Source organism: Crocodylus siamensis, chromosome 2, assembly GCF_052110815.1.
Source record: "Crocodylus siamensis isolate JL-2025a chromosome 2, ASM5211081v1, whole genome shotgun sequence".
Taxonomy (NCBI): domain Eukaryota; kingdom Metazoa; phylum Chordata; order Crocodylia; family Crocodylidae; genus Crocodylus; species Crocodylus siamensis.
In genome coordinates, this window is record NC_143396.1 from 228,716,975 (window position 1) to 228,743,393 (window position 26,419).

Here is a 26,419-nt window from a genome sequence, read left to right on the forward strand (position 1 = left end):
CGGCCGGAGAGGGGAGGCGGCGCCGAGTGGCCCCAGCCCCGGGCAGGAAGCGACGGCGGCGCCCCCGAACCGCGGGCTGGATGTCGCCGTCCCCCCCTCAGCGGGCCCGATTCTGCCCCGCGACTCGGACTCAGCCCCAACCTCCGACTCCGGCCCCGACAGCGCTTACCTGCCGCTGCCGCCGCCGCCGCCTCCTAGCCGCACCGCCTTGGCCGCCCTTCGCCACCCAGCGCCAGCGCCACCACCGCCCCCCTGACAACAGTCCCCGCCCAGCCGCGTAACCTACTGGCCGCCCGCGCCCGTCTGGTCGGCTTCGATTGGTCCGTGCGACTGCTCGTCACGGCTCGGCCCCGCCTCGTACCCAGCTATTCACTTTAAGGGAGGAGGGTGGACTCAAAGTGGGGAGGGGGTTTGTTACCCCCGCTTCCCCCCCCCTTCTCATCCTCCGGATTGGCTCAAGCTGCTGAGACTGAGAGGTAGGATAGGCTGGCAGGGCTGCCAGCTGTTGCACTGATCCCGCCCCCTTCCCTCCGGGCTTCCGCAGCAGGTTCAGCAGACTGGTGGCGGTGGTAAGGTTGGTTGCACGGCGCACAGGCGAGCTGGAGGGGCAGAGAAGAAAGCACCTGGGCAGGGAAGAAAGCACCTCGGCTCCGCGCAGCCTCTCCCGCGCCTCTGCCGAGAGGGGTCGCTGTGGCCGCCTCATCTCTTGGGAAACCTGCGCCTGGCCAAATGCAGCATGAAGGATTTCAGCTTGATGCCCTTATAGAAGGAAAGGGCCCCATGCAACTGAAACCCTTTGCTGGGCTTTGCCCAGTGCTGCAGCTATGCGGATTATATCAGGAATGCTAAAAAGTACACCACTGCCATGGCTGCCAGGTGGTATAAATACATTGTCAGTGACCCTACAATTCCCCAGCTAGGATTTGACCTACCAAGAAAGATTTGGTCCTCCCTGAATCGCATCCAGACACTTCATGGAAAATGTGGACAGCTACTCCATAAATGGAGAACCAAAGACAGTCCGGGTTGTGATTGCGGTGTGATTTTTTTTTTTTTTTAGACAGTGGAACACATTGTGAATGATTACCCAATTAGATCTTTTAACAGTGATCTAAAATCAATCCATGCAGCTACCCCTGAAGCAGTCAAATGGTTATCAAATTTAGATATTAATCTCTGAATGTTGTAATCCTACAATGTCGTAAGAAAGAAGAAGTGTTTCATGGTCCAGACGTGGGGGTGTCTCAGCAGAAAAGGACTCCTAAGTTTGGGCATCTGAATTCTCCTGAGCTTTGATACCCACCGGGGTGCTGCGGTTTGCTGCTGCTGCTGTCGCAGCCCAGTGATGCTCAGGAGCTCCAGGGTTGCCCGCCCCCTTTGCCAGGCAGTGCTACCCAGTTGGCACAGATCTGCTTACACTTTGCTTTTTGACAAGGAGCCTTAGTGGCAACTAGCTGGAAACTGAGCATGACAGTGTGAGCCCTGGCCCAGCTCCGTCCTCCTGCAAGAACTCTCCTGCCACAACCCCCATCTTTACTTATGCTACTGTTCAGTAGGGAAAGTCAGCTTCAAGAAGTGACAGTGGTAGTGTTTTGGGTGCAGCATCCAAGTGAACCACATGCAGAAGGTATGGAGCCAGGATGCACTAGCCAAGAATTCCTTGCCTTCTCCTGTGAATGGCCTTGGGCAGCTCTTGTATCCAAATACAAGTTAGAGCAGCCTTGAGCTCCCCCAGAATACAGGAAGTGCAAAGGTCACTTAAAGCTCTTCTTTCCCCTTTTTCTGAATCAAATAAAGGAATGGAGGAATGGGCAATCAGAGCTCAGGTGTTTCAGTGCAGGCATCCACAAATGAGGCAAACTAAAACCAATATCCATATTTAAAATTTAGGCTAAATTACTTCTTCATCATTACATACAAAGTCAGTTGCAGAAGTGAGAAGTAAACTCTGATTTCCTGAGCTTCAGCAAGTGACTCAACTACAAAATCACCTTTTGTTAAACTATCAACACTGAAATCAGAAATCTATTTTTTCCCCTCTTTTTACATATGACTCAGCTTGGTGAATGAAAATAAACTGGTTAGTTCTACTTCTTTTTACACTCATCTCTAGTTACTTTCACACTGCTGTTTTCACACACTCACACACGCACCAGCATTTAACTTCAGTATGTGTTAAAATATATTTAAACTGCTTGAACTAAAAATGTTTAAAAATTAAAGGAATGTTTGCATTGATCTTAAGTTTTTTTGAAGCCTAACAAATCTAACATTGTTTGTGACCTGAATAGCTCCTTAGATATGCTATGTTCCAGGTGGCTTTAGTTTAGCTCTTCCTCATATTTACCAAAGCTAGACTCTGGACTCTCTATCGCTGACATAGAACTTGAGATAAAGTACTGAGCTTTAAACCTTCATTCCAAAAGAAAGATCTTCATGTTACAAGTGACCTCAACTTTCACATGTGATGTAGCCGTGAACTGGTAAGGACAAACCAAGGACACTACTGTCAACGAAATACATTACAGTTTTAATCAATAAAGTCCAAATATATGCTACAGTTGCATTTGGTTCATATAAGTGCCCACCTCCAAGCATATCTGCATTTTTTTAATGTACCTGCTTGTAGCTATTCTCTTCGTTCTGTTAACTGCTGACTTGCCCTAGGTAGCTACTAATGACTGAGATGGGGAAAAGAGGATATGAGGGAGGATGAAGGAAAGCTAACCATAAAAGGAGCCTTGAATTAAACCATACTCTCACTATTTATGATGGTTGGGGGGCCAATTCCTACAACCTATAGACAAGTTTCCTAGAGAGGGTTTCCAAGGATGCAAGACAACAAATCTATCTCCAAGGCCTAATGTCAGGTGCAAGATTTGATCCCCTGATGGCGGACTACCACACTCTGGGGGGCATGCTGAAGGAGGTAGGTGCACAGGTGGTTTTCTCTTCTGTCCTACCAGTGAGCGGATGTGGAAGACGGCATGAGACATGCATCACAGAGACCAACTGGCGGCTTCGGGAATGGTGTCTTGAGGTGGGCTTCAGCTTCCTTGACAACGACCCGCACATCACAACGACAGACATGCTCGGATGCGATGGGCTCCACCTTTCCCCTAAAGATAAGCGTGTGTTTTCTTCTAGGTTGGCGGATCTCCTCCAGCAGGCTTGAAACTAGGCTCATTGGGGGAAGGAGAAGAGGAGGGCAGAGGAAGCCTTGGACTGCCAAACCAACCAACACCCACAAGTACAGCCCAGCCTAGACCAACAAGCAGAATATATACACAGGTAAGCAACAGAGGCCAGGGCAATGCTGGGAGTAGGGAGCCAGTGCACACATCCTCAGGAGGCCTCATATGCTTCTACACAAACGCTTGTAGTATGCAAAACAAGCAAAAGGAACTTACCCTCCTGCTAGCTGACACCAACCCAGACATAGTGGGGCTCACTGAAACGTGGTGGAACCCAACACATGACTGGGCAGTGAATATCAAGGGCTATAGGCTGTACAGGAGGGATAGGACAGGGAGGAAAGGTGGGGCTGTGGTGCTCTACATTAAGAAGGAATACACATCCTCATCAATTAGCAAAGGGAGGAGGGGCACTCTGAAGTGCTCTGAGTTAGAATACAAGGCAGTTGAGGGGAAAGAGACTTAACAGTGGGGGTCTGCTACAGACCACCCAACCAAGGGGAAGAGCTCAACCAGGAATTCTTAAGTCAGCTCACAGAGGTAGTTAGGTCAAAGAACGTGGTCATCATGGGGGACTTGAACTTTCCAGACATCTGCTGGGAAGAGCAGTCAGCCAGGTCTGACCGCTCACATAGGTTCCTAGCCCAAATGCAGGACCTCCATCTAACCCAGGAGGTGCACAGCCCCACCAGGGGAGACGACTTGTTGGACCTGGTGCTGGCCACCGGCAATGACCTGGTGAGGGGGCTGCAGGTGCTCGACCACCTGGGCGACAGCAATCATTGCCTGCCAGCGCAAGGTGGCAAAGGCCTGCAGCAAGGCAGCAGCCCTAGATTTCAGGAGGGCGATCTTCAAGGAGCTAAGGAGAATAGTCAGGGAAGCACTGAGGTCCCGGAGGGGATGGGAGCCAGGTGTCTAGGAAGAGTGGTCGCTCCTTAAAGAGACAATCCTCCAAGCCCAAGGGAGGTAATCCCAACATGGATCAAAGGGGGCAGGAGGGCACAAAAGCCCCCATGCCTCAGCAAAAGCATCCAGGAATGTCTCCTAGCTAAAAGGGAGGCGTACACCCAATGGAAAGGAGGGGTCATCACCAGGGAGGACTATACTATGGTTGCTCAGGGATGCAGGGGGGCAGTCAGGAAGGCCAAGACGGAGATGGAACTGGGACTAGTTTCCCAGATCAAGGATAACAAGAAGTCCTTTTTTAAATACATAGGGGGCAAAAAGAAGGTTTCGGGTAACATGGGGCCCCTGCAGGACATGCTAGGAAATTTTGGTCATCACACCAGATGACAAAGCTAACATATTTACTAACATCTTTGCCTCCATTTTCCTGAGCAGGGACCAGATCAGCCACCCCCGCTCTGGGCCCCCCTTAGATCCCAGGGGAGGCACACCTAGGCCAAGGGTCAGGGAGAAACTAGTCAGGAAACTTCTGGAGGGACTGGATGTATTCAAATCGGCTGGTCCGGATGATCTCCACCCTAGAGTACTGAGGGAATTAGCTGCGGTCATTGCGGGACTCCTGGCACGGCTGTACAAGCACTCGTGGTGTTCTGGTGTGGTACTGGAAGAAGGCCAATGTGGTTCCCATCTTCAAAAAGGGGAGGAAGAAGGACCCAGGAAACTATAGGCCAGTTAGTCTTACCTCAATCCTGGGTAAGCTTTTTGAGAGAATTATTCTGGCACACACCCACAAGGGGCCAGCAGGGGAGGTTATGCTTAGGGGCAACCAACACAGGTTCATTAGCGGCAGGTCCTGTCAGACCAACCTGGTGGCCTTCTACGATCAAGTCACAAAATCCTTAGACGCAGGCGTAGCAGTGGCTGTAGTCTTTCTGGACTTTTGGAAGGCCTTCGACACTGTCTCTCACCCCGTTCTCATTAAGAAACTGGGGGACTGTGGTGTCAACACCTACACAGTCAAATGGGTCACCAACTGGCTGGAGGGCTGCACCCAGAGAGTGGTGGTGGAGGGGTCATTTTCGACCTGGAGGGATGTGGGCCATGGGGTTCCCCAGGGCTCGGTCCTCGGGCCCGCACTGTTCAACATCTTCATCAGTGACTTGGACAAGGGGTATACCCTGTTCAAATTTCTGATGACACCAAGATGTGGAGGGATGTGGGCATGCTAGAAGAAAGGAATAGGCTACAATCGGACCTAGACAGGTTACAGGGGTGGGCAGATGAGAGTAGGATGGGATTCAACACTGACAAATGCAAGGTACTGCACCTGGGGAGGAAGACCCAGCAGCATACCTACAGGCTGGGAAACTCCCTTCACATCAGTACAGAAGCAGAAAAGGATCTTGGAGTCATCATTGATGCCAAGATGAACATGGGCCGACCGTGTGGGGATGCAGTCAGGAAGGCCAACCGCACCTTGTCATGCATCCACAGATGCATCTCAAGCAGATCCAAGGCTTCCCTTCTATGCAGCACTGGTCAGGCTGCAGCTGGAGTACTGCGTCCAGTTCTGGGTGCCGCACTTCAGGAGGGATGTGGACAACATGGAGAGGGTCCAGAGGAGGGCCACTTGCATGATCAGGGGGCAGTAGGGCAGGCCGTATGAGGACAGGCTACGGGACCTGAACCTGTTCAGCCTTCACAAGAGAAGGCTGAGCGGGGATCTAGTGGCCTGTTAAAAACTAGTCAGAGGGAACCAACAGGCATTGGGGAAGTCCCTGTTCCCCCACCCACTACCAGGAGACTAGGAATAATGGTCACAAGCTGACAGAGGGTAGATTTAGGCTAGATATCAGGAGGTGCTACTTCACAGTCAGGTTGGCTAGGATCTGGAACCAACTTCCAAGAGAAGTGGTGCTGGCTCCTACCCTGGGGGTCTTTAAGAGGAGGCTAGATGTACACCTTGCTGGGATTGTTTGACCCCAGTACTCTTTCCTGCCATGGCAGAGGGTTGGACTTGATGATCTGCTCAGGTGCCTTCCAACCCTACTGTGAAACTATACAGTAACCTAGGACTGTCCAATTTCTGAATGAGCAGGAGTCATGGGACCCCAGCCACACACTGTGTAGGTCACATACCTCCAGTGCTGCATGCCACATGGGCTGCACACTGAACCATGCAAGCCCCCCTGCTGCACTCCATGGGCCCACAGTGCCTGGGAGAGCTCCCTGCAGTGCATGTGCCCCCAGTATAGCCCCACCACACAGGCATGCCTTGCTATGCAGTCCCCCTACATGCACAGATGTGACAGTCCCCTACTGCTGCGCAGTGGGCCAGTCCCACTGCATCCCACCAACTCCAATGTGTGTGAGGTCCCCAAGTTCTCTGAGCCCTCTAGCTCTGGGGTCCTCAGCCCCATTGCCCTCAGTGCTTCAGGGGTGGGGGCAGGCAGTGGAAGCTGGAGGAGGAAGGGAGAGGCTTGGGACTCTGGTAACAGCAGCAAGAGAACAAAGGGAGCAGATATCACTTGTATCAGGAGTCTAGGGACTGTAGTTTAACTCCTTGGGAGCTGTCGGTTGGACAGCCCCACAATAACCTATGAATTCTAGGGGTAATGAATGGCTAGCAGGGTCTACATAGCAAATCCAGAAACTCCACCCAATTTTTATTCTTGCCCTGTCCCAAAAGCATCAACCCAGGAACAATCACAATAGAGTGGAGCTTCATGGGTTCTGGAGGGTTACAGACTCAGTTCCTTGAGTCCTGCTCACTTCTACTCAGAAGGAGTGAATTGATTCAATTTAACTCTAGACCTTTCCATAACTACAGAGGAAGAAGTAAAATCTGTACCATCTCCCCTAAGGATTCTATAATTTAAGAATTTACTATTATTGTATAAGCCCCATGTTTTCACTGCAGTAAACCAGATATTGATATGGCTTACCTTAGTTTTCTCTGACTGGCTCTCGATGTTATCAAATAAATCTAACTTATTTAATCTCATTGTGTATGATGTAACGAGGGCCAGGATGCTCTATCATTCTTTAATTCTTTATAGGTATAAGCTATACTAGTATACACATCTTTATAACAGTATAAGTACGTCCAGAAAGAATTTTACTACTGTGACTACAAAGGTATAAAGCAACATGCTTTGTATGTTCAAACAGGCCCCAAGAATTTACTAACATTTCTCAATGTTCCTGTACCATCAGCACAGCCCCACCTGTATTAGCAAAGGTGAAAGACAGGGCAGAAAGTTAATGATGTTTTTTTCCTATATTGCTCTGAACAGAACTCAATGATGTGGTTGTTAAAACATATGCATCCTGTTTGCACTGAAGTTTCCACCTTGCTAATACTGTACTGCTAGACAGAGGATGGAAGGATTTCAGAAAATCCTCAGTATAAATAAAATTATATAGTCATGTTGTACAGGAATCAGTGAAATCATAGGACATTTTCTTCTGTTAGGAACTTATTGAAGGAGTACATAACAAATTGGTATGCAGTAGATTTTGCATTTTGAAAGGGGTCCAAAATCCATTTTATGAACAAAGCAATGTAATGCATCATTGGTCATTGTTAATGCAGAAGGGATGAGAGGAAGATAGTCTGAATCTTTTAGAATAGTTATTAGGAGAAAAAGCCTTGCCCAAATAGATTGTCAAGAGCATGGTTTGTGCACATGAAAAGATTGTCTTGGTACTAGATATAGGATGGATGGGGGGAGGGCAGCTTGATTGTACCCTTTGTCTCAATGATTGTACCCTTTGTCTCAATTGTGCATGCACAAGGTAATCCTATAGTGCAATTACTTCATCCAGCTTCTCTTCTCTTTCATTTTATTATATGGATTTTCCCCTCATGCACACGTATTCCTTCTCCCTTCAGTGAAAAGCATGAAGGTTGGAGTCTCAGAGTCTGCAGCTTTGTGTTTAGTCACTGGCTACAGAGATACTGCAGATGGCATCTGCTTAATATTACCAAATCTTAGATCATGTGTATCACAAATATAAAAAATACCCCTAAAAATGCCCAAATAAGCTGCAGCATCCCACTGGGAATGAGAAATAATAGTACAAAACATGTGAGTAGAATCATCTATCTCAGTTTTAACTTTCAATCTTGTATCACTGCAGGCTTGCTAAAACTGACTTTCAATTTAAGAAAACCTGAAAAATCAAATAAAAACACATTTACAACCTTCTGTGTATTTTACTTTAATTTGGAGGAGGAGGGAGAAGCAGGGTTGTTTGTGCTTTTCTTGTGTCCAATCTAGTTGTTTCACAGGGTCCCTGGCCCTGTTAATTATTATTTTTATAAATAAATATCAATTGGATTGTTCAGATTTTGGGAAATTCATTTTCTCAATAAGGCTCTGTGTACAAGATAACTAGGACTGAAGACCACAAACAGAGAGAGGAGGAGGAAATCACTGAAAAGAGAGAGGCAGTTGGAGGTAGGCCAAGATTTCTGGTGAAAGATGCTTCAGTGAGTGAGTCTATTCACCCTGATGAGAGGGGCTGGAAAACAGCTCTTGAGAAACAGTCTTTTGAGTTAGCTCTCAGTCCTGTTATCTGGCTGCGGACTTTACAGCTACTACAATAAAGAGAAGATTTCACAATCCTGCCCAATGTCCTTACAATGCTGACATAGTGGATGTCATTGGGGTGAATGGAGATCAGGATTGTCAGGGTTTTGGTATATGAAAACCTATCGCTGCAGGCTTAAAATGCTCTTTTTCCAAAATGAGTGTTGCTTTTGGCACTAAAGCAAAACTGACAGTGCAGAACTCAGGTTGCCAACAAAGTAATGATGAGAAAAAGAATTAAACTTAATTTGACTTTCTAAAAGTGACTGGTTTACATTTGTGCTTTGCCAGAAATAAAGAGGATGTGCCAAGCAATTTGCATTATGCTGAACAATCACATGTCCAATCTATGGAGAGTAAAAAATTAGAGTAACCACAAGCCCAATCCCACCAGATGCCATGCACCTTCTGCTCCCATTCATGAAGGTCACTCAGACTCAAGCATGATCAGTCTTTGCATGGGCTAAGAGTTGCATTACAAGACTACAATTCTTGGGGAGGTGAGTTGAATGGAGTCACCAAACACATACCCCTAACTGTCTTCAAAGTGGCATTTCTTTTTCTGTTCAGAAGGCACTTGTGGCTCTTTAGTAAGCTGTTACCCCACGTTTTTATGTACTCTTAAATAAAATGTGTGTGGCTCTTGGCAATGTGTTTTATATGCTCATAAAATCAGAGTTACATTGTGCTGAATTCTAATTAGAATGTTTAATTGAGCCCCCAGTTGCTAGTATGCATGAGCAAGCAGCTGCTGAAGACCACCTATTAATTCACAGGAATGTTGTGCTCCTTTCCCTTTATTTATTTAAAGTACTTTAAGTTGGATTACTCTTTTCCTTTGAAAACTTTCCTTAAAATATCAGCATATGGAGGAAAACAACCAGGATAGCACTTAACTTCTGATTCACACCCAGTGGTGCCTACACTGATATTAGTATTTACAGCTTTTGTGATTAGTTTAAGGCAGGAAATAGGAGCCTCAAGCACCAAAGTAATTCACCCTCCACAGAGTCATTCATAGTGCACAGTGCTTCCACAAAGGCTGGAAAGGATTCTCAGCATTTGGTTCTTTTGCAAGAACTCCAAGTTGAGCTACTCTGATATAGTGTTTTAACTCAGGTTGCAGAATAATTGTCAAACCTTTCAGGGGGGCAAGGGCTGGTGAATACTGTAGTGTTGGATTTAATCCTATTTCTAATCATTACCAAACTCCACACGATGCAGTAAGTGCAGATCCCTGTGTGATCTCTATAAACTCTATCATTCTGAACAGCTGTTGAACCCACTGCAACTGCAACTTTACACAGCCACAGAAGATGGGAAAATTTAGTCCTCACTAATGAGCCTCTGTGCTGGACCTTGATATATTCCTGCTGTCTGCTTGTTTTGAAGAGTATGAAACTGGATCTGGAGCACCCTAGGATCCTTTGTAAACAGGGGTGCATAAATAATAAACACAAAGCTAGGAGCATTCTGTGATGCAACTGAACTTACAGTTAGGCAACCTGGTACATTTGCTTCTAAAGTTCACTAGAAATACAGGGTCAAACTCTCTCCACTGTAACCCCAGTGATGTCAATGGAATTGAACAAGAGAGGAGTTTGAGCCCACTGTACCTGTACATCCTACCTAATATTTAAACTGCAAAGTATTTAACCATCTTGAAGGTCCAGTTTGTAATACTGAGCATCTACTAGAAGTCACATAGCACAGAAAAATAGTTAACTAACTCTTCCTACAAATAACTGACACCAGAAAAGTCAAATGCACTATAGAAACACTGCACCATTAAAGAAAAAAAAATCTCTGCAGCACTTCCAGCTTCCATCTCCATTATTTGTCTTTGTCCTGTATTAAAAAGGGCAATGTTAATAATTTTGCACCCAGGACAATATAGAGGTAAGGTAATAAACAGTCACATACATGCTAAAGTTCAAGCTTCAGAGCTAGAGTCTGAACTCATTAATGCACAGTAACTTCTTAAAGTTATCCTATATTTGTGCTGGTGTAAGTGAGATCAGAATCTGGATCGATTCTTACGCTTCTTATTCTGAGGAAGAATCAGATACTCTAGACCAGAGGTCCCCAAACTTTTTCTTATTGCGTACCTCCTTCCAGATTCACTAGCTGCCCACATACTCTACCAGCATACATTTGATATTTTAACCCCTTAAATGCTGATTATTATCATGAAAATTAAAACCACCATTACACAATTTCTCCCGCATACCTCCCAGAGACATTTTATGTACTCCCAGTGTGGGAACCCCTGCTCTAGACCAATTTCAGAAGTAATTCCCACTCAACAACCTTCATCCCAAAAGGTCAGATTTTTAAACTTAGATAATAACAGGGCATTTGAACCTTCATGTACCTTCAATTTGTTACCACACAGCGAGACCATTCAATCTAAGCACACACATGGATTGGATATGGGAGATAGAACTAATTCACAGAATTCAGCTCTTCCTACCATGTTTGGGAGTGTTTTCATCTCAGTTCTGTTGTTGTGGGACCATTTCAATTAAAATATCTCCGTTGATGGGGTTGTGCTGGGTAATATGAACCCTCTAAAACAAGTATACTTTAAAAAAATAGGATGAATCATTACAGCATACACATATACAAATGAAGTGGTCTCACCTTTGTGATACTTAGACTTCCGTGCTCAAAAAAATAAATATATGTATATACATACACAAGCTCATATGCATATATTGACCTTTCCATTAATTATTCCTATAATGTTTGCACATATAGAAGCACTAAAATGTATGCAGGTGTGAAACACTGTTCTGTGCCTGACACCTAGTGGTAGGGTCTGAAATAACCAGAAAATTAACAAGGCCAGAGACAATACAAACATAACAGAAGGCTTGATCCTCAAGAATAACGTGAAAGTGCACTTGTCCACTGGATCTTTTACCTTCATAAAAGTCTGTTCTCATAATAAAAAATATGCAAAATCTCCTCTGGCATATTGAACCTTGTTATTGACCATAGATGCTTTAATAATTCACTACAGCAATACATTAAAACCCATTAAACTTCTTCATATTTTCACCTGAACAGTGTCTTCCTGGCTGAAATGGAATTGGAAGGTAGGTAAGTGCCTTTTGTCAAAGATGGTAATCTTGCGTAATGGGTAAAATTCCTATAACTTGCATAAAAAATAAATACAAAGCCATTTACATTATGATTCCAGGAAGCTCTCTGTGGGAGAGAGATGGGAAGATAACAGATATAGATGGGTGAGAATGAGGATATTTGGGTAGATTTGGCTTTAAATATACCTATGGTCTTTAGCTGTTGGAATTCTTTAAGAAGATATAGTTTGTTACCTGGCATCTCCCTTTTCTATTTTAAGTGGAAGTATGAATTAAGTGGACCTCTCCCGAGGTCCCTTCCAGCCCTAATGTCTATGAAATCTATGAAATCTATGACGGCAAACTTGGATCCAACCTAGCCTGAATTCTCTTCCTTGGGTAATAAAACCTGATAAAATAAGTCTGTCTATATTTGACTGTCTGAATACAAAGCAACCCAGCTCAGCCCAAAATAACAACTGATGATATTCTATAAAACGGTTATAGAACTCATTATAGCACATTAATAGGATGACAGTTCCCAGATAGAACACGCACATTCCCACAGTAACATCAGGCCATGGCCTCAACCCAACCAACACACCCATTCAGCCTAGTCTGCCACCCTAGAGCTGATCACCTAGACTGATCCAGGTTGGCCTAAAGCCACAGGACCTAACCCTTCACCCACTCCCTGTCACCAGAGTGGACAGCCAAGGTCAGTTGACTCTTGACTTCCCCATATAAACGCTTGAGTAGAGCCATGAAGTGTTTGGGCAACAGGCAGTACCATAGAAAAGGGGGCTGGGGGGTGAGTGGGGTGAATGCCCTGGGTGCCAAAGGGAAGCGACACCAACAGGCATGGGCCAGCCAGGGCAGGGTGCGTGACAGAGCAGCGAGCAGCTCATTTGGGGGTGCACCAGGATGAGGGAAGGGCATCCCAGGCAAGCATGGGGAGGGGCATGTTCCCCCCAGATCTGTGTATGGGGCGAAGGCCAGCTGCTGCTGCAGGCTTGCCACAGGTGCCAAACTTCCTGGATACAGTACTGGCAATGGGACTTAACCTGATCCAATACTGCATTGTTGGTCCCTGTGGCTTGCTCCTCAACTCTAATCTCTGCTTGATCTCCTGGCTTTTTTACTCAATTGGCTCCTAGACCCTGCTCCTGGATTGTCACCAGATTCTGCTCACCTATCCTGACCCTGGTTAGCACCTTGATCTGTGGAGAGGCTCCAGACATGATCATCCATGCCCCAATGTGACAGTTTGCCTGAACCACCCCATTCAATGAAGAAGGCTCAGCATGGAACACAATCCAGTGCTGGTGCCTTCAGACTCACTGCTTTGAATGCTGCAGCCTTGGGAAGACCTGCAGGCTAGGTAAAACCATCTACTCTGGCTTGTCTCTGAAAAGTCCTAAAAGCCTGGATACAGCAGCTGTTGGCCAATCACCAATCCCTCCAGTCCTAGATTGTGTACCACCAGGAGAATAGCCAGTGCTGAAAAGGCACAGCAGCTGTGGGAAGAAATAACTGTGCTTTAGGCCTGTCCTGCAGGTCTGGTCCTGTCCCCTTCTCCTGCTACATGGAGACTGGTGCTGCTTCAAGGGGTTTCTTATCGAATGCCACCTTTTGTTCTTTGCTCAACCTACTCCAAGGATCAGGCAAAAATGAGCCTTGTCATAAGTCTATGGTGGAGCATGACAGCCCTGTTCTCTAGGGCTGGGAGGCATTCCTTCAAGAAATCTCCATGATGTTTGACCCTCACTGGGCATGGAGAGCATTAGGGAACCTTCACTGAGGCAGGGGACTACCATCACCTATGCATCCCTTTTCCATTACTACACAGCAAACACCACTGAAATGAAGTGTCCTACCTTTATCACTTCTGGTGGGCTCTCCAGGATGAGGTAAAAAATGAACTGGCATGAGTAGAGATGCCTTTGGGGTTCAGTGCCTTCATGGACCTGGCAGTACATCTTCACCGTTCCTTCCAGGAGTGGAGGGAGGAAAAAGGCACTCCCTACCCCTTCCAGGTCCCTGTCCATAGTAGTTATTTCCAAACTCATCCAGATTAACTCGGGGAAGGGGTAGTGTTGTCTTACCCCAGATGAAAGGAAGTGCCATTGCCAACACAATCTGTGCCTCCAAAGGGTGTCCTCTGCCCCAATAGAGGGGACCATGCAAATAAGCCACCCCAAATGCGGTAAGGGGGAGCCAGCTGCAGTCTCCACAAACTCCTCTTACTCAGTAATAGAATCCTGCAACAAACCTGACCCCCATAACCCTCAGTTACAGCTATTCATCCACCTCCAAGTCCCAGGTCAAGTCCTCCTGTTGACTAACTGTCTTACTGGACTCTGGGTTAGTGGGCTGTAGCCCAGGCCCCATAAATCCCATTATAACAATGGTTGAAGCTAGAGACCACTGAGACTACAGATGACTCACCTGTAATGTCCAGACCCATGGGAGTGGGAGATCACCACTCTGGAGGTGAACATCCATGGACACCCTGAGACTCTATGCATCAGAGAAATCCATTTCCAGCATTATACCTTTATTCTAGGGTTCCTCTGGCTCATCTGCCATAATCTGCTGGTCAGCTGGAAAGCCTAGGAAGTTCAGCTACTGATGCAAATGCTGCTGGAAACCCTGGCTTGTTTCTAGACTCCACTCTGCTTGATTTCCCAGCTCCTTGACTCAACTCATTCCTAGACCCCACTCTCAGATTAACCTTGCTTCCTGACCCAGTTTGTTTTTAAATTCTGCTCACCCATCTTGACCCTGATCAGTGCCTCAGTCCCTGAATGGCCCTAGACCAGGAGTGTGCAATTATTTCAGACAGAGGGCCACTTACTGAGTTTTGGCAAGCCACCAAGGGTTGCATGACAGGCAGCCAGGGGCAGATAAATATTAATTTTCTAAATTTTTTAGGTGCCCCGCAGGCTGGATAGAATGGCCTGTTGGGCCACATCTAGCTCGCAGGCCACATTTTGCCCACCTCTATCCAGACTCAGCTGCCACATCCCAGGTAGGACAAATAATTGTGATTCAATGGGCACGTCTACACATAATGCTATGTTGCTGTAGCAAAGCGCTATGGCGATGTAACATCCATAGGTATATCTACACGTGACCAGCCCCTATGTCGCTGTAGCAATGTGTTCCCAATATAGCATGCTGCTACAGTAATGTAGGGGCTAAAAATAACTGTGCTCAGTGCACATGGCGCAGTACAGGTACTTACTGCACCATCTTTTAGTACTTCCTTTTGGTACTTCCAAGGCATAGTACTTCCTTTTGGTACTTCCAAAAGGCATTATGCCAACTGGATTTAGAATCTCCTTCTGAAACCCATCTGAACAAAAACATCTACTAAATAGAATGCAGTCATTCTAGCTTCATACCAAGATTTTACACTTCCCAGGAATCTTGCATCTGGCCTAACATTACGTTCTTGTGCTTTAGATGTGTACCTGCTGTTCCTTAATCTCACCTACCCATTTTAATTAAATAATATGTGAACAATGTTCATTTTCATTCATTCTCAAGAAATACTCTTAGTAAGGTATGTGATTCCTTTATACTGAACTATCCTAAACAGGTTTGAGGAAAGAAATGTATGTAATGTATATCCACCATCAGACTTGTTTGTCCAATTAACAATATCCCATTATAATCCTTCTCCAGTGAGAGACATACTAACATTATTAGTAAAAAAATCTCCATATAAAATGTCTGCTGAGAGCAAGGCAACTTTATGGAGAAACAACTCACAAAACAATCCAGTTATCAAGAGATATTTCACACTTCCAGTCAAAGGTCATTCACAGTTGCCAAAGTCTAGCAGTATGTCTTCATGAGTTCGGGGACTGGTCAGAATTCCTGTGCTTTCTGTCCTGCAGAAAACAGCGAGAGTCATTCTAGGGAATTCTCTAGTCGCTTGATATTGGTCAGAGAAGTCAGATGGTTTCTTCTACCTACAAAGTGACAATGAGGGTTGTCCCTTTTCCACTGGGATTGACTCCTTACTGCTACAGGATTGCCTGTTCATTGTGGTGAGATTCAAGTGATAGGAAGATGGCTTTCCATGTCCAGGGACTTGGTGGAGTTTCCACATAGTACTGAAATGAAAAAAATTGAAGCAAAATTTGAAGCAAGGTACAGGTGAAACCCTACACAAGGGCTGCATCTTCTTTATGCTACCACTGCAGAAGGATCTGGGACCAAATACCCAGAAAAATTTCCTGGTATGCTACTGATTTTCTGTATGCATCAAAGTTGGAGTTGACCTAATTGTGATTGCTCTTGTAATTAAAAGTAATGAACAACTACTTGCCTTCATGTAGCACTTTCTATCTGAAAATTGTAAAACACTTTCCAAATATTAAAAAAATTAAACTTTCATAGGAATTAAGGCTAGAAGAGACTACTATGCTCAACTAGTGTAACATATAGCATTGCACAGGTTAGAAAATTGAACCAAGTAATTTTAGTACTTAGCCCATCATTTCTTTTTGAGACAGCACATCTTTTAGAAAGATATCCATCCAGCCTTTATTTAGGACTTAAAGTGATAAAGAATCCACTGTGTCCCTAGATAAACACATTTCACAGATGAGCCTATGAACTTCACTTCATCAGCCGCCTAGAAGCTTCGGTCCCTGATTCCATTTGGTCAAGATTCAGCCCGATTTTGTGGTTGAATCTCTGAATCCAAATCAAATCAGAGGACCCTTTAATCTCTCCGAATCTATTTGGAGAGATTCGGACAGATTTGGCAATTTGGATGTAGATAAAACTTTAAATGTTTTTTTACATACCTCTTAGTAGCGGGGGCTCTGAATGCTACAGTGCTGGGGCAGATGCAGTGTCCCTCAGAAGCATGGGGGGCTCCCTAGTGCACTCAGCAGCAGACCTGGAAGTGGACCAGAAGCACTTCCAAGTCCACTGGGGAGTGTGCTGGGCCCCCCCCCCATGTCCCCCTAGCTTGGTGACTGGTGCCTCCTGGGTCTGGGGGGGGCATGTGACCAATTGCCACGCCAGCAGGGGTTTGGGGGGCACCCAGCACGCTCCCCAGCAGACCTGGAAGTGGGCCAGAAGTACTTCAGATCCATTTCCGGGTTTGCTGCTGAGCACACTGGGGAGCCCCGCGCACTGCTGTGGGACGCTCCATCTGCCCCAGCATCACAGTGCTTATGAGCTGCGCTGCTACCTCAAGGTATGTGGAAAAAACTTTTAAAGCTATGCCTGTGTCTGATATGGCTGATTCACTGAATCACCATTGAATCGTTAGATTCGATTCAGCTGAATAGAATCAGGAATACTGATCCGAATGAACAGATTGAATCACTGTCCCTGATTTGGGTCAAATCTGAATCTGAATCAAATAAGGCCCATTTCACACACCCCTAACTATAACCTGCCCGACATCTGACTCCCCAGGTACCTCTCCACTTTAACCTGCTATATCCCCCTTTTCCCCTACTCAAGCCTGTCCCTAACCCAGACACCTCAATTTACATTTTCACTGACTGGCTTTCTTGCCTGCCTTGCATACCAGCCTCTGGCTTCCTTACTATTCCTTCCATCCAGGAAGAGTGCATGTACCACCTGCAGATGCTTCCTCAGCCTGACAAATTGTTTTAAACCCAAAAGCTTGCTAATCTTTTAGGCTAAGATTTAGGCCACTGATGTCTACGGGTGACATCCATTCCACAGCTCCATACCTTCCCTACACTGCAGCCCATGCCTCGCAGATGATATCCCAGGCAGCTAAGCTCACCTGGAACCTCACAACTCCACTGCAACCAGCAAGCCTCAGGCCTCTCAAAGATCTTACAGGTCTGGGCTTTCCTTGAACCTGTTCAGCCTCCACAAGTGAAGGCTGAGAGGGGATCTGGTGGCTGTCTATAAATTTACTGGGGGGACCTGCTGGGAACAAGAGAGTCCCTGTTCCCCTGAGCACTATCAGGAGTAACTAGGAATAAGGGCCACAAGTTGATTGAGAGTAGGTTCAGGCTAGACATCAGGAGGCACTACTTCACAGTCAGGGCAGCTAGGATCTGGAACCAACTTCCAGGGGAAGTGGTGCTTGCTCCTACCCTGGGGGTCTTCAAAAGGAGACTAGACAATCACCTAGCCTGGGTCATTTGACCTCAGCATTCTTTCCTGCCCATGGCAGGGGGTCGGACTTGATGATCTGCTCAGGTCTCTCCTGACCCTACCAACCATGAAACTATGACTGTGCATGCATATGGTGGCTGGAAGTTTTCAGGTGCCTCCTACCTGCCTTTCACCAGGGAGGTTTGCAGTCCTGGCATTTCCTGGGGGCTGCCACACCACTGGCAGTCCCACCAAGCCTCCTGACCCTGGCAGGGTGCAGTTTTAGGTCGTGCCCAGGACCTGGGGCCTCCTCCTTTCCTATAGCCCTTGTCCATACCTCCAAGTTCATCCTGGCAAGGGAGCTCAGCAGGGACATGTTCTTCCCCTGCTGGCTGGTGATAGAGTGAATGTCACCTCCAGCTCTGAGAGCAGGGCATTAAATGTTTTTTTTTTTAAATATACAACGGAAATAGGTGTGGACGGAGTGAGGAAGGTGGCACTCACTCTGTCTGCACGTGGAGCTTGGAGAACCCCAGCAGTGTGTGGTTCACCATGAGGAACACCAGCTGCTCCACCAAGCCAGGATCCAAGGAGGTGCAGTGGGGTGTCACAACATCCCCAGCAATGCTGAACACCCCCTTGCTCAGAACACTGATCGGTGGACAGGACAGGTGTTCCCGGGCAACCATGGCCAGCTCCTGCTACATCTGACTGTAGCTTGCTCATTAGGCCAAGGGGTTGCAAAGCAGCAGCTCCACGTCCTCAGTGAGATAGACAGCTACCAAGGCCTCAGTGCTACCTGCCCAATGCTGGGGTCTGGTACCTCTGGACCCCAACATGGAACCCATGCCCTTGGGGGAAACAGTAGGATGTTAGTTTCTGGAATCCCTGTTGTTTGAACAAGAATCCCAAGGTTGCTCCTGTCTCTCCAGGGTGGCAATGCAAAACACACAGCTGTTCCTTTTTGTATCCACTACTTTTGTAGCTTTCTCACCCCAAATTGTCCAGTCCTCAAGTTTCTTATCTCATCTTTTTAGATAAGGTATTCCAATCCTATACCGTTTTTGGTTTCCTTTCCTTTAGAGAAACTACTGTACCTGGTTAGCCCACAGTACCAGTCACACCACTCACTTTTCCCACTGCCTTATAAGGCACTCTGTACAATTTAATTGCTCAGTTCTGGGAAGGCCTACACTATGGTCAAGAGCCTTAGCAAAACTCAGTTTTTCTGCTGCACTCCTCACCCCTGGAACATGTGTAAAAGTGCCCATTGTTTTTCAGATGAAAGGCACATATTTGTGTTTTCTGTTGAGCTTTCTGTTGAGCGGTGGGGGACATAACAGAAGCATTCACATTGTGACCCCTGTCAGGTAATACCTGGTAAGACCTGAAAATTCTGCTAACACTCTGACCATGATTTCGACTATGGAGCTAAGACAGCAGCAGTAGTTCTGTAGCTGGAGAAGCAGTGCAGTTGCATTCCTATGCTCCTGAACAGTTTTTCTGAAACACCACTTGCCACCCCAGCTCTACCTGCCCTCTTTCCTGAGCACCCCCTTACTCTAGCTATTGCTTCACTTGCTGCTTAATTTGTTGCTGGCAATAATATGTGATGATGGGAATCTGTGGTGAGGGGTAAGGGATGGCAGCAGTGGTGGCAGAAGGGAAGCTCAGCAGCCCTGAGTATAAAGCAGGGAGGACTGAGATGGTGGCAGGTGACCCAGTGGTGGCAGTAACAGTGACAATGGTGGGATAAGCAGCCATTTTCAGACCGAGGTGCCTTATACTTAAAGGTTGCCCATCCCAGACCTAAACCACATAATACTGTTTACATTCCATTCTCAAGCTCTGTGCAATCTTCAACCTTAGTCCTGTGAAGGTATTTCTGAGTATAGGGAAAGGATGTACAGAGGCACAGTCAATAGATGGATATGTATTTACTGGTTATGCCTAGCCCCAGTATAGAGCACTTGCACTGGTCACATTTCCACTAATTCTCAGCAGCCTGAGAGAAGGATTCTCTGCCTCTGGCCCCTGTTCCCAGTCCCAATTCATGACCACTTTTATGTGAGCTTTACACAAAAAAGATTCACAGTTAGTGCTTTGGGCTGTTTGTCTCTAGAATCAACAGGACACCGGTTTATCAAGTTACCAACTACACATTCTTCACAATTTGTTTAACAATTACCTTAATTTTTTATATGTGTAGCCCAGGTGGACACAGGTTTGTACTCCCATCTCTAGCTGAGGGAATTATTGGCAGGGCAGTGTGCTGTGGAGGGACACAGAAGCCCAGTGGCCACCTCCATCCCCTATAGAGTCAAGCCCAGTAAATCAATTACTTAAACTATATACAAATGTATTATTACAACAAAACTGTGAAAGGGTAACAACATAGACTTTATATATATATATATATATATGTACATGACAGGAGGTATGACTGTGGGATCACATATTAGATCTAATCACACCTTATTGCTGGTATAGAGGAAGCTTGATCCTGGGCCTTTGTTGAAAGGGACCACAAGGGCCACATGGAGCCAGGACCAAGAGTCCCAGCAACTGACAGGGCTCAGGGCTCCTGGTTCTAGTTGTGAGAAGTGTGGCTTGGGCTGAGAGCCCCTGTGGGCCAAGGGTTTCACCCACCCCCCCAAGCTTTGGGGATCACAATAGCTGTGATCCCTAGGGCTCAAGGGTTTCACACTGGCCATGGTGCACCCCTGCAGCTGGGAGCCCTGTCAGCCACTGGGGAGATGCTGCTTGCAAATTAAAGTTCAATAGCAACCACCTATAAAGCTACTGCACATTTTCAAGGTCTAACTTTATAGTTGGTTGGAGCCTTTTATTATATGATAGCTACTTTGCATATGGAGCTGGTCTCAAGGTAATTCTGTAACTAACCACGTAATTGTGTGATACCTGTAATGCACAGAGGGGGCCTAACTGCCACAGTGGTTAATCACCTGGAGAAATCTTTCCAGGTGGGAACGAATGAACCTACAAGCAATCCCAAAAAACTATGTTGCAACATTTCACAAGATAATATTTGCAATATTGTTGCAGGGGATTCTGGGGGTCAGGAACGTTTTGCTTTTGCAAAGAGCAGCCAGCTTCTCCCTGCCATCTCATTTGTCCCGAAATAAAATAATCTAGAGGAGACCTTTTTTTTTTTTCCTTCTGTTTTTTTGCACCGGTCCTGGAAGCACTGCAATACCAGGTCAATGCATGGAGTGGATGGAGCACGCTCCGGTTCCACCACCCAATACCAAAAAGAATCTGCTCAATATAGACCTCAGACCAGCAGACATGACAGCACTGGGAGACAGACGGTGACAGACCTGCGGTCGGAACCTCCCCACCCGGAAGAGGAGCTGCGTACCCCGGCCGTGACTCTACCGCCGCGCATGCGCGCTGAGCCTGGAGAGCGGCCGGAAGCATGGAGCTGGGCGCACGTGTGTCGGCGCTGTCTGTCTATCGCTCCGCGGCCGGAGCGGGGCCGGGGCTGGAGCGGCGCGGGCTGGTGCTGTCCCCGCGGAGCCGCCGGGTGAGGAAGCGGCTGAAGCAAAGCAGGAGAGCGGGGCTCGGGGGCTGTCCCGCCCCGCCGCTGCAGCCCGGAGCGCCCGGCCCCAGCCCGGAGGCGGCCAGGGGGAAGCCGGGGAGGAGCCGGCGGGGAAAGGCGGGCAGCAGGTCCGTGCCCGCGCCCGCGTTGCCAAGCCAAGGGCCCGAGGTGCAGGGGACCTCCCCGACTCCAGTGCCCCGCGCTGCAGCAGCAGCAGCAGCAGGGAGTGGGCCCGGCAGCCCCGGCGTGGGGGCCGTGTTGCGGGAACTGGGCGAGGTGGCACACAGCAGGCAACGGGGAGCCCAGCTATTCCAATGGATGCTGGCCCCAGTGCCACCGCAGCGCTTCTTGGAGGAGAGCTGGGAGAAACAGCCCCTCCTGATACAGCGGCACCAGCCCAGCTACTATCAGGGGCTCTTCTCCACAGCCGAGCTGGATGACATCTTGCGGGGTGGCTGCGTGCACTTTGGGCTTCACCTGGACGTGACCAGCTATGTGGCCGGAGTCCGGGAGACCCACAACCCTGTGGGCCGGGCACTGCCGGCCACTGTGTGGGACTTCTATTGCCGCGGCTGCTCCCTGCGCCTGCTGAACCCGCAGGCCTTCTCTGCCACTGTCTGGCACTTCATCTCCATCCTCCAGGAGCAGTTCGGAAGCATGGTGGGTGCCAATGTGTACCTGACACCCCCTGGCACACAGGGCTTTGCGCCTCACTATGATGACATCGAAGCCTTTGTGCTCCAGCTGGAAGGGAAGAAGCACTGGCGTGTCTACGCCCCGCGCAGTGAGGCCGAGGTCTTGCCCCAGTTCTCGAGCCCCAACTTTGCTCAGACGGAAATTGGGGAACCTGTTCTGGACACCGTCCTTGAAGCTGGTGACCTGCTCTACTTTCCACGTGGGTTTATCCATCAAGGGGACTGCCTGCCTGATGCACACTCACTCCACGTAACAGTATCCTCCTACCAAAGGAACTCCTGGGGAGACCTACTTGAGAAACTCCTCCCAGCTGCCTTGCAGATGGCCATAGACGAAGATGTGGAGTACAGGCAAGGGCTCCCTTTAGACTACCTGGAATACACAGGGGTCCAGAATTCAGACATGGTTGATTCTCGCCGAAGTGCCTTTATGGAAAAGGTGCAAAGTTTGATGAAAAAGCTGGTGGATTATGCACCAATCGATGCTGCAGTGGATCAGAAAGCTAAGTCATTTCTCCATGACTGTCTACCTCCAGTGCTAACAGAAACTGAAAGGATGCTGAGTGTACATGGGCTTCCAGCCAGATGGGAAGATGGAGGTGCCTTGGATGTTGAGATACCAATAAAAAAAGAGACTCAGGTACGGCTGCTCCATCGTGGGGTCCTTAGATTGTGTAATGATGAAAACGGCATGGTGCTATATTACACAACAGAAAACTCACGAGTGTACCACGAAGAGGAGCTCAAGTACTTGCAGATAGATCCCGAGTTCACAGACGGCATCGAATTTCTGCTTACTTCCTATCCAAAGTATGTCACTGTGGACAACCTTCCATGTAATTCTGTAGATGAAAAGGTTTCCTTGGCCACATTTTTGTTTGAGAAAGGCTTGTTGATTACCAAGAAACCTCTAGTATCTGTGTAGCTGTTTGTATTATGAGCAAAATAAATACAGATTGATTTGGAAAGAAATAAACCTATTTTGTTCCTACCTTGCACATACTGGTAAACCTGAATTGGGGGTCCCGATCTTAGAAGTCATTGTGGTGGAAGAATAGCTTTCTCCTGGGTCGAAAGAGAGAACATTTTCTAAAGAATAAGTACACGAGAAGCAGGTATCTAGCATGTCCACTGTGGCATAGACTTAAATGTTATCACAGCTGCTGTAATTATTCCTTAATACTCTCTGCAAGCTAGTTTGCACATTCCTTTGCCATATATGAGACAAAATAAGGTCTACCACCTCATACTTTGACATGTTTTGGAATAATGTGCATTAAGACTGCCAGAGACATTTTTTGCTGTATGAAGAGGCATTATATAATCAATCTGAATGCTGTGCTGCAGCTCTGGCTGTTTGGGCCATCTATATGGGCATTTGATAACAATGTGCAGCAGAGCATATATCTAAACAATTGTTCATTCAGATCAATAAATGACAGATTCATATAGGACTTGATTATGTGAGGTGCCAATGGCTTTTGAGTCATTAAAAAGTTAAATACTGTCATAAACATGGCCCTCAATTTTATATAAATAAGTAATTTGTATTAAAGCTTTGTGTTTGTTTCCTGGTTTGAAAGTAAATATATATTTATTGGTATAGTTGGACGTTGTGAGATTTCCAAAGAATGCCTTGTGCAGCTTCTACATTGGTGGAATAGCTTCAAGGCACACTAAACTGATTTTAAGCTACATAATTTTGAACGTAGTTACATTAAAGATAGCTCTGTCCAGGCAGCATTCAAACAAGGTTGTTCAGTAGCTTGTAAAATATATGAAAATTAAATTATGGATGCAGATTGCTTTACCGTGTTACACAGTTATGAATGATTTAGCACTAAAAACCTGTAGAGCAAGTTCATGATGGAAAAGGGGGATAGCATGTATCATGGGGCACATCTACATTTGCATATTAATGTGATGCCGTTAACTCCAGCACATATCATGCCAGTTTATTGCTCCCAGATGCTGCGTTTTCCATGTGTGCCTGGGACCGCAGCACACTGAGCAACTGCAGCTGGCAAGGGATCCAGCGAGTCAGCCTACCAGCTTGGGGCTGCTCTGACCTGGCTCAACATGCTGCAGAGGGGCTGGCTGAGGCACAAAGGTGCTTCACTGTGGGGCTAGCCAGTAGGCAGCCCTGTACTGAAAACCCTTCATGCCTCTGCCAGTTATATCAGCATCTACACGTGCATTCCTGCAGTGTAAAAAACTGCAGTAGGATAGTACTTGTAAATACAAGTACTACCCTGCCTCAGAGTTAATTAGTTTCTTGTGTTTTAACAGGGCCGCATATGTAGATGCAGAGACATTTACTGCAGAGCTAATTACTCTATTCCATAGTAAATGTCTCATGTAGATGTACCCAGGGAGTTCAAAGGCGGTGTTAACTAACATATCAAGAAGCTTTGTGGGTGGGGAACTATTTCATAGATCCCTTCTTGTTAAGAGAGGAAAGCCTACATCTTTCTCCTCTAGGTGTAAGTTGCACTAGCCTAAATTAAAACACAGTAGGTGACACGGGAACAGTGTAGATGCAAGCTTATAACCTTATAGAGAGAAGCTTATACAAGCTTGTAACCTTACAGAGTAGGGTTGTCCTTAATGGGTGTACCTGCTTGTCCTTAATCTCACCTAACCTTACAGAGTAAATACAAGCTTATAACTTTACAGAGAGAAGTGGGTGTTTCCAGATATTGCTATGTAAGAAGTACAAGGATGCTGTTAGATCTTTGTTTTTGTAGTTTTAATCTTCCTTTCCATGGGAAACAGCTCATTCTAAGCAGGAGTGCTTAGTATCTCATGCTCTTTTATAGACATGCCAATTCCTCTTTCCATAATTAATATAAAGCTGCTTCCTATGAGCCATAGCACTCAGGACCCCAGCCCAGTTTTTCCCATGGTAATTCAAAGCACCACTTCAGGGCAACTTATTAACTCTCTTTGGCAAACATATGGGTTCTTAGTTGTGATGTACAAGTGATGGCCACTTCTGTGTGTGATCTGCTAGTGCACTGCTTTACAGGAAGTTAGAGTAGAAAGGTATGCCAAATTCTGCAGCTGGTACGAGCTCCATAGTAGACTTTGTGCCAGTAGAGAATTGGACCTAGTGGCACTCTGCTCCATCATGCCTTTCCATCCATGTCAAAGATACACAACAGTCACTCCTTAACTGAAGTAAGATGGGAAAGGCAGTTACTGTTAAAGATGGGGTAGAGTTTCCCTTAAGGAAGGTAGATTCCCTGCCAGCTATCTCCAGATGTCTTGAGGATGTTTTGTACTGCTTGGCCTTGGCAGACTAGAGAATTTGGTCCCTGGGAATCTTAGCTAGTAAGGTAAAGCCTCATATATACAGCCTGTCCATTCCTTGGATAACTTGCAGTGTTGGTGTGATGCATGTTGAATGATACAGCTTCGTTTCACTAATAACTAAGGCCTATGGGGATGGTCACAACAACAAATTCTATCTAAGTCCATACGCAGTGATTACCAATGGAAGTGGATTCAAGAGCAGCCGTCAGGTTTTTCAGTATATCCTTGTAGTCAGAGCTATGCTCCTCCGCATGATAGATTCGATTGGCTTTCTGCCACAGATGGTCTATAATCTCTTCAAGTTTCAGCAGTTTCTGGGTCACCAATGCCTTTTGGCTGAGGCTAGAAATCTGGATCAAAAACATATGCATGTGGGATGGATGTAAAAAATCATTACATTTCTAATTGGAAACTTCTACCTCATGGAACTCTAGGCAGACAAACACCAGTAATTTTTTTTTTACCTTCAATTGTTATAGCAGAAAGGCAAGTAAGCACATGTTGCAGATGGGCCATTAAACCTAGTAATTAAACTCTGCTGCCAGCTCCTTGTGAATGAGTACAGTGGATAGATCAGCCACCCTGCCCATAAGCCCCTGGCACTGTCATCTAGCCCTGTGTGATAGATTAGGCCTTTAGGGGCAACAGAGGGCCTGATCTGGTCCACAGAGAGGCCCCCCACTATTCATCTAACCATTGGGGTCAAAACTGTGAATATGTCCAATCTATTGCATCAGGATTTTGGTGGGACTGTCACCACCTTTTCATCATGCATAAGTAAATTCTTAGTTAGAAAGAAATTAATTAAATGTTGTGGGGTGGAGGTAGTTAAAATCACTTCTCTACAGGCAAATGCAAAAAAGATACAATTTATTTTCCCCTCCATTGGAAAAAAAAAGCTCTTTGTATTCATAAGCTCCTTATCTAAAGCTCTGTGTATTCTTCATAAAACTAGATGAAA

General features: G+C 46.5%; 3 protein-coding genes and 1 pseudogene across 6 annotated transcripts in view; 1 reads left to right on the plus strand and 3 right to left on the minus strand.

Annotated features, from left to right (window-relative positions):
- Nucleotides 1-257, minus strand: part of NUMB (NUMB endocytic adaptor protein) — a 127,827-nt gene extending 127,570 nt beyond the window's left edge. For all 4 annotated transcript variants that reach the window (XM_090033300.1, XM_090033298.1, XM_090033299.1 and 1 more), the window contains exon 1: nucleotides 170-257. The gene's annotated coding sequence lies outside the window, so the exon portion shown is untranslated. The remainder of the gene's footprint in view (nucleotides 1-169) is intronic.
- A 15,365-nt stretch (nucleotides 258-15,622) lies between these two features.
- Nucleotides 15,623-26,419, minus strand: part of HEATR4 (HEAT repeat containing 4) — a 48,979-nt gene continuing 38,182 nt past the window's right edge. The window contains exons 14-16 of the mRNA XM_090033302.1: nucleotides 25,637-25,808; nucleotides 23,136-23,208; nucleotides 15,623-15,905 (exon numbers count right to left, since the gene is read on the minus strand). Coding sequence (XP_089889428.1) covers nucleotides 15,758-15,905; nucleotides 23,136-23,208; nucleotides 25,637-25,808 — 393 coding nt within the window. The 3' untranslated portion in view covers nucleotides 15,623-15,757. The remainder of the gene's footprint in view (nucleotides 15,906-23,135; nucleotides 23,209-25,636; nucleotides 25,809-26,419) is intronic.
- Nucleotides 21,070-21,197, minus strand: LOC149871812 (U2 spliceosomal RNA; annotated as a pseudogene).
- RIOX1 (ribosomal oxygenase 1) lies at nucleotides 21,320-25,604 on the plus strand. The gene has a single exon (XM_090033301.1). The coding sequence runs from the start codon at nucleotides 21,326-21,328 to the stop codon at nucleotides 23,066-23,068; it is 1,743 nt and encodes a 580-aa protein (XP_089889427.1). The 5' UTR covers nucleotides 21,320-21,325; the 3' UTR covers nucleotides 23,069-25,604.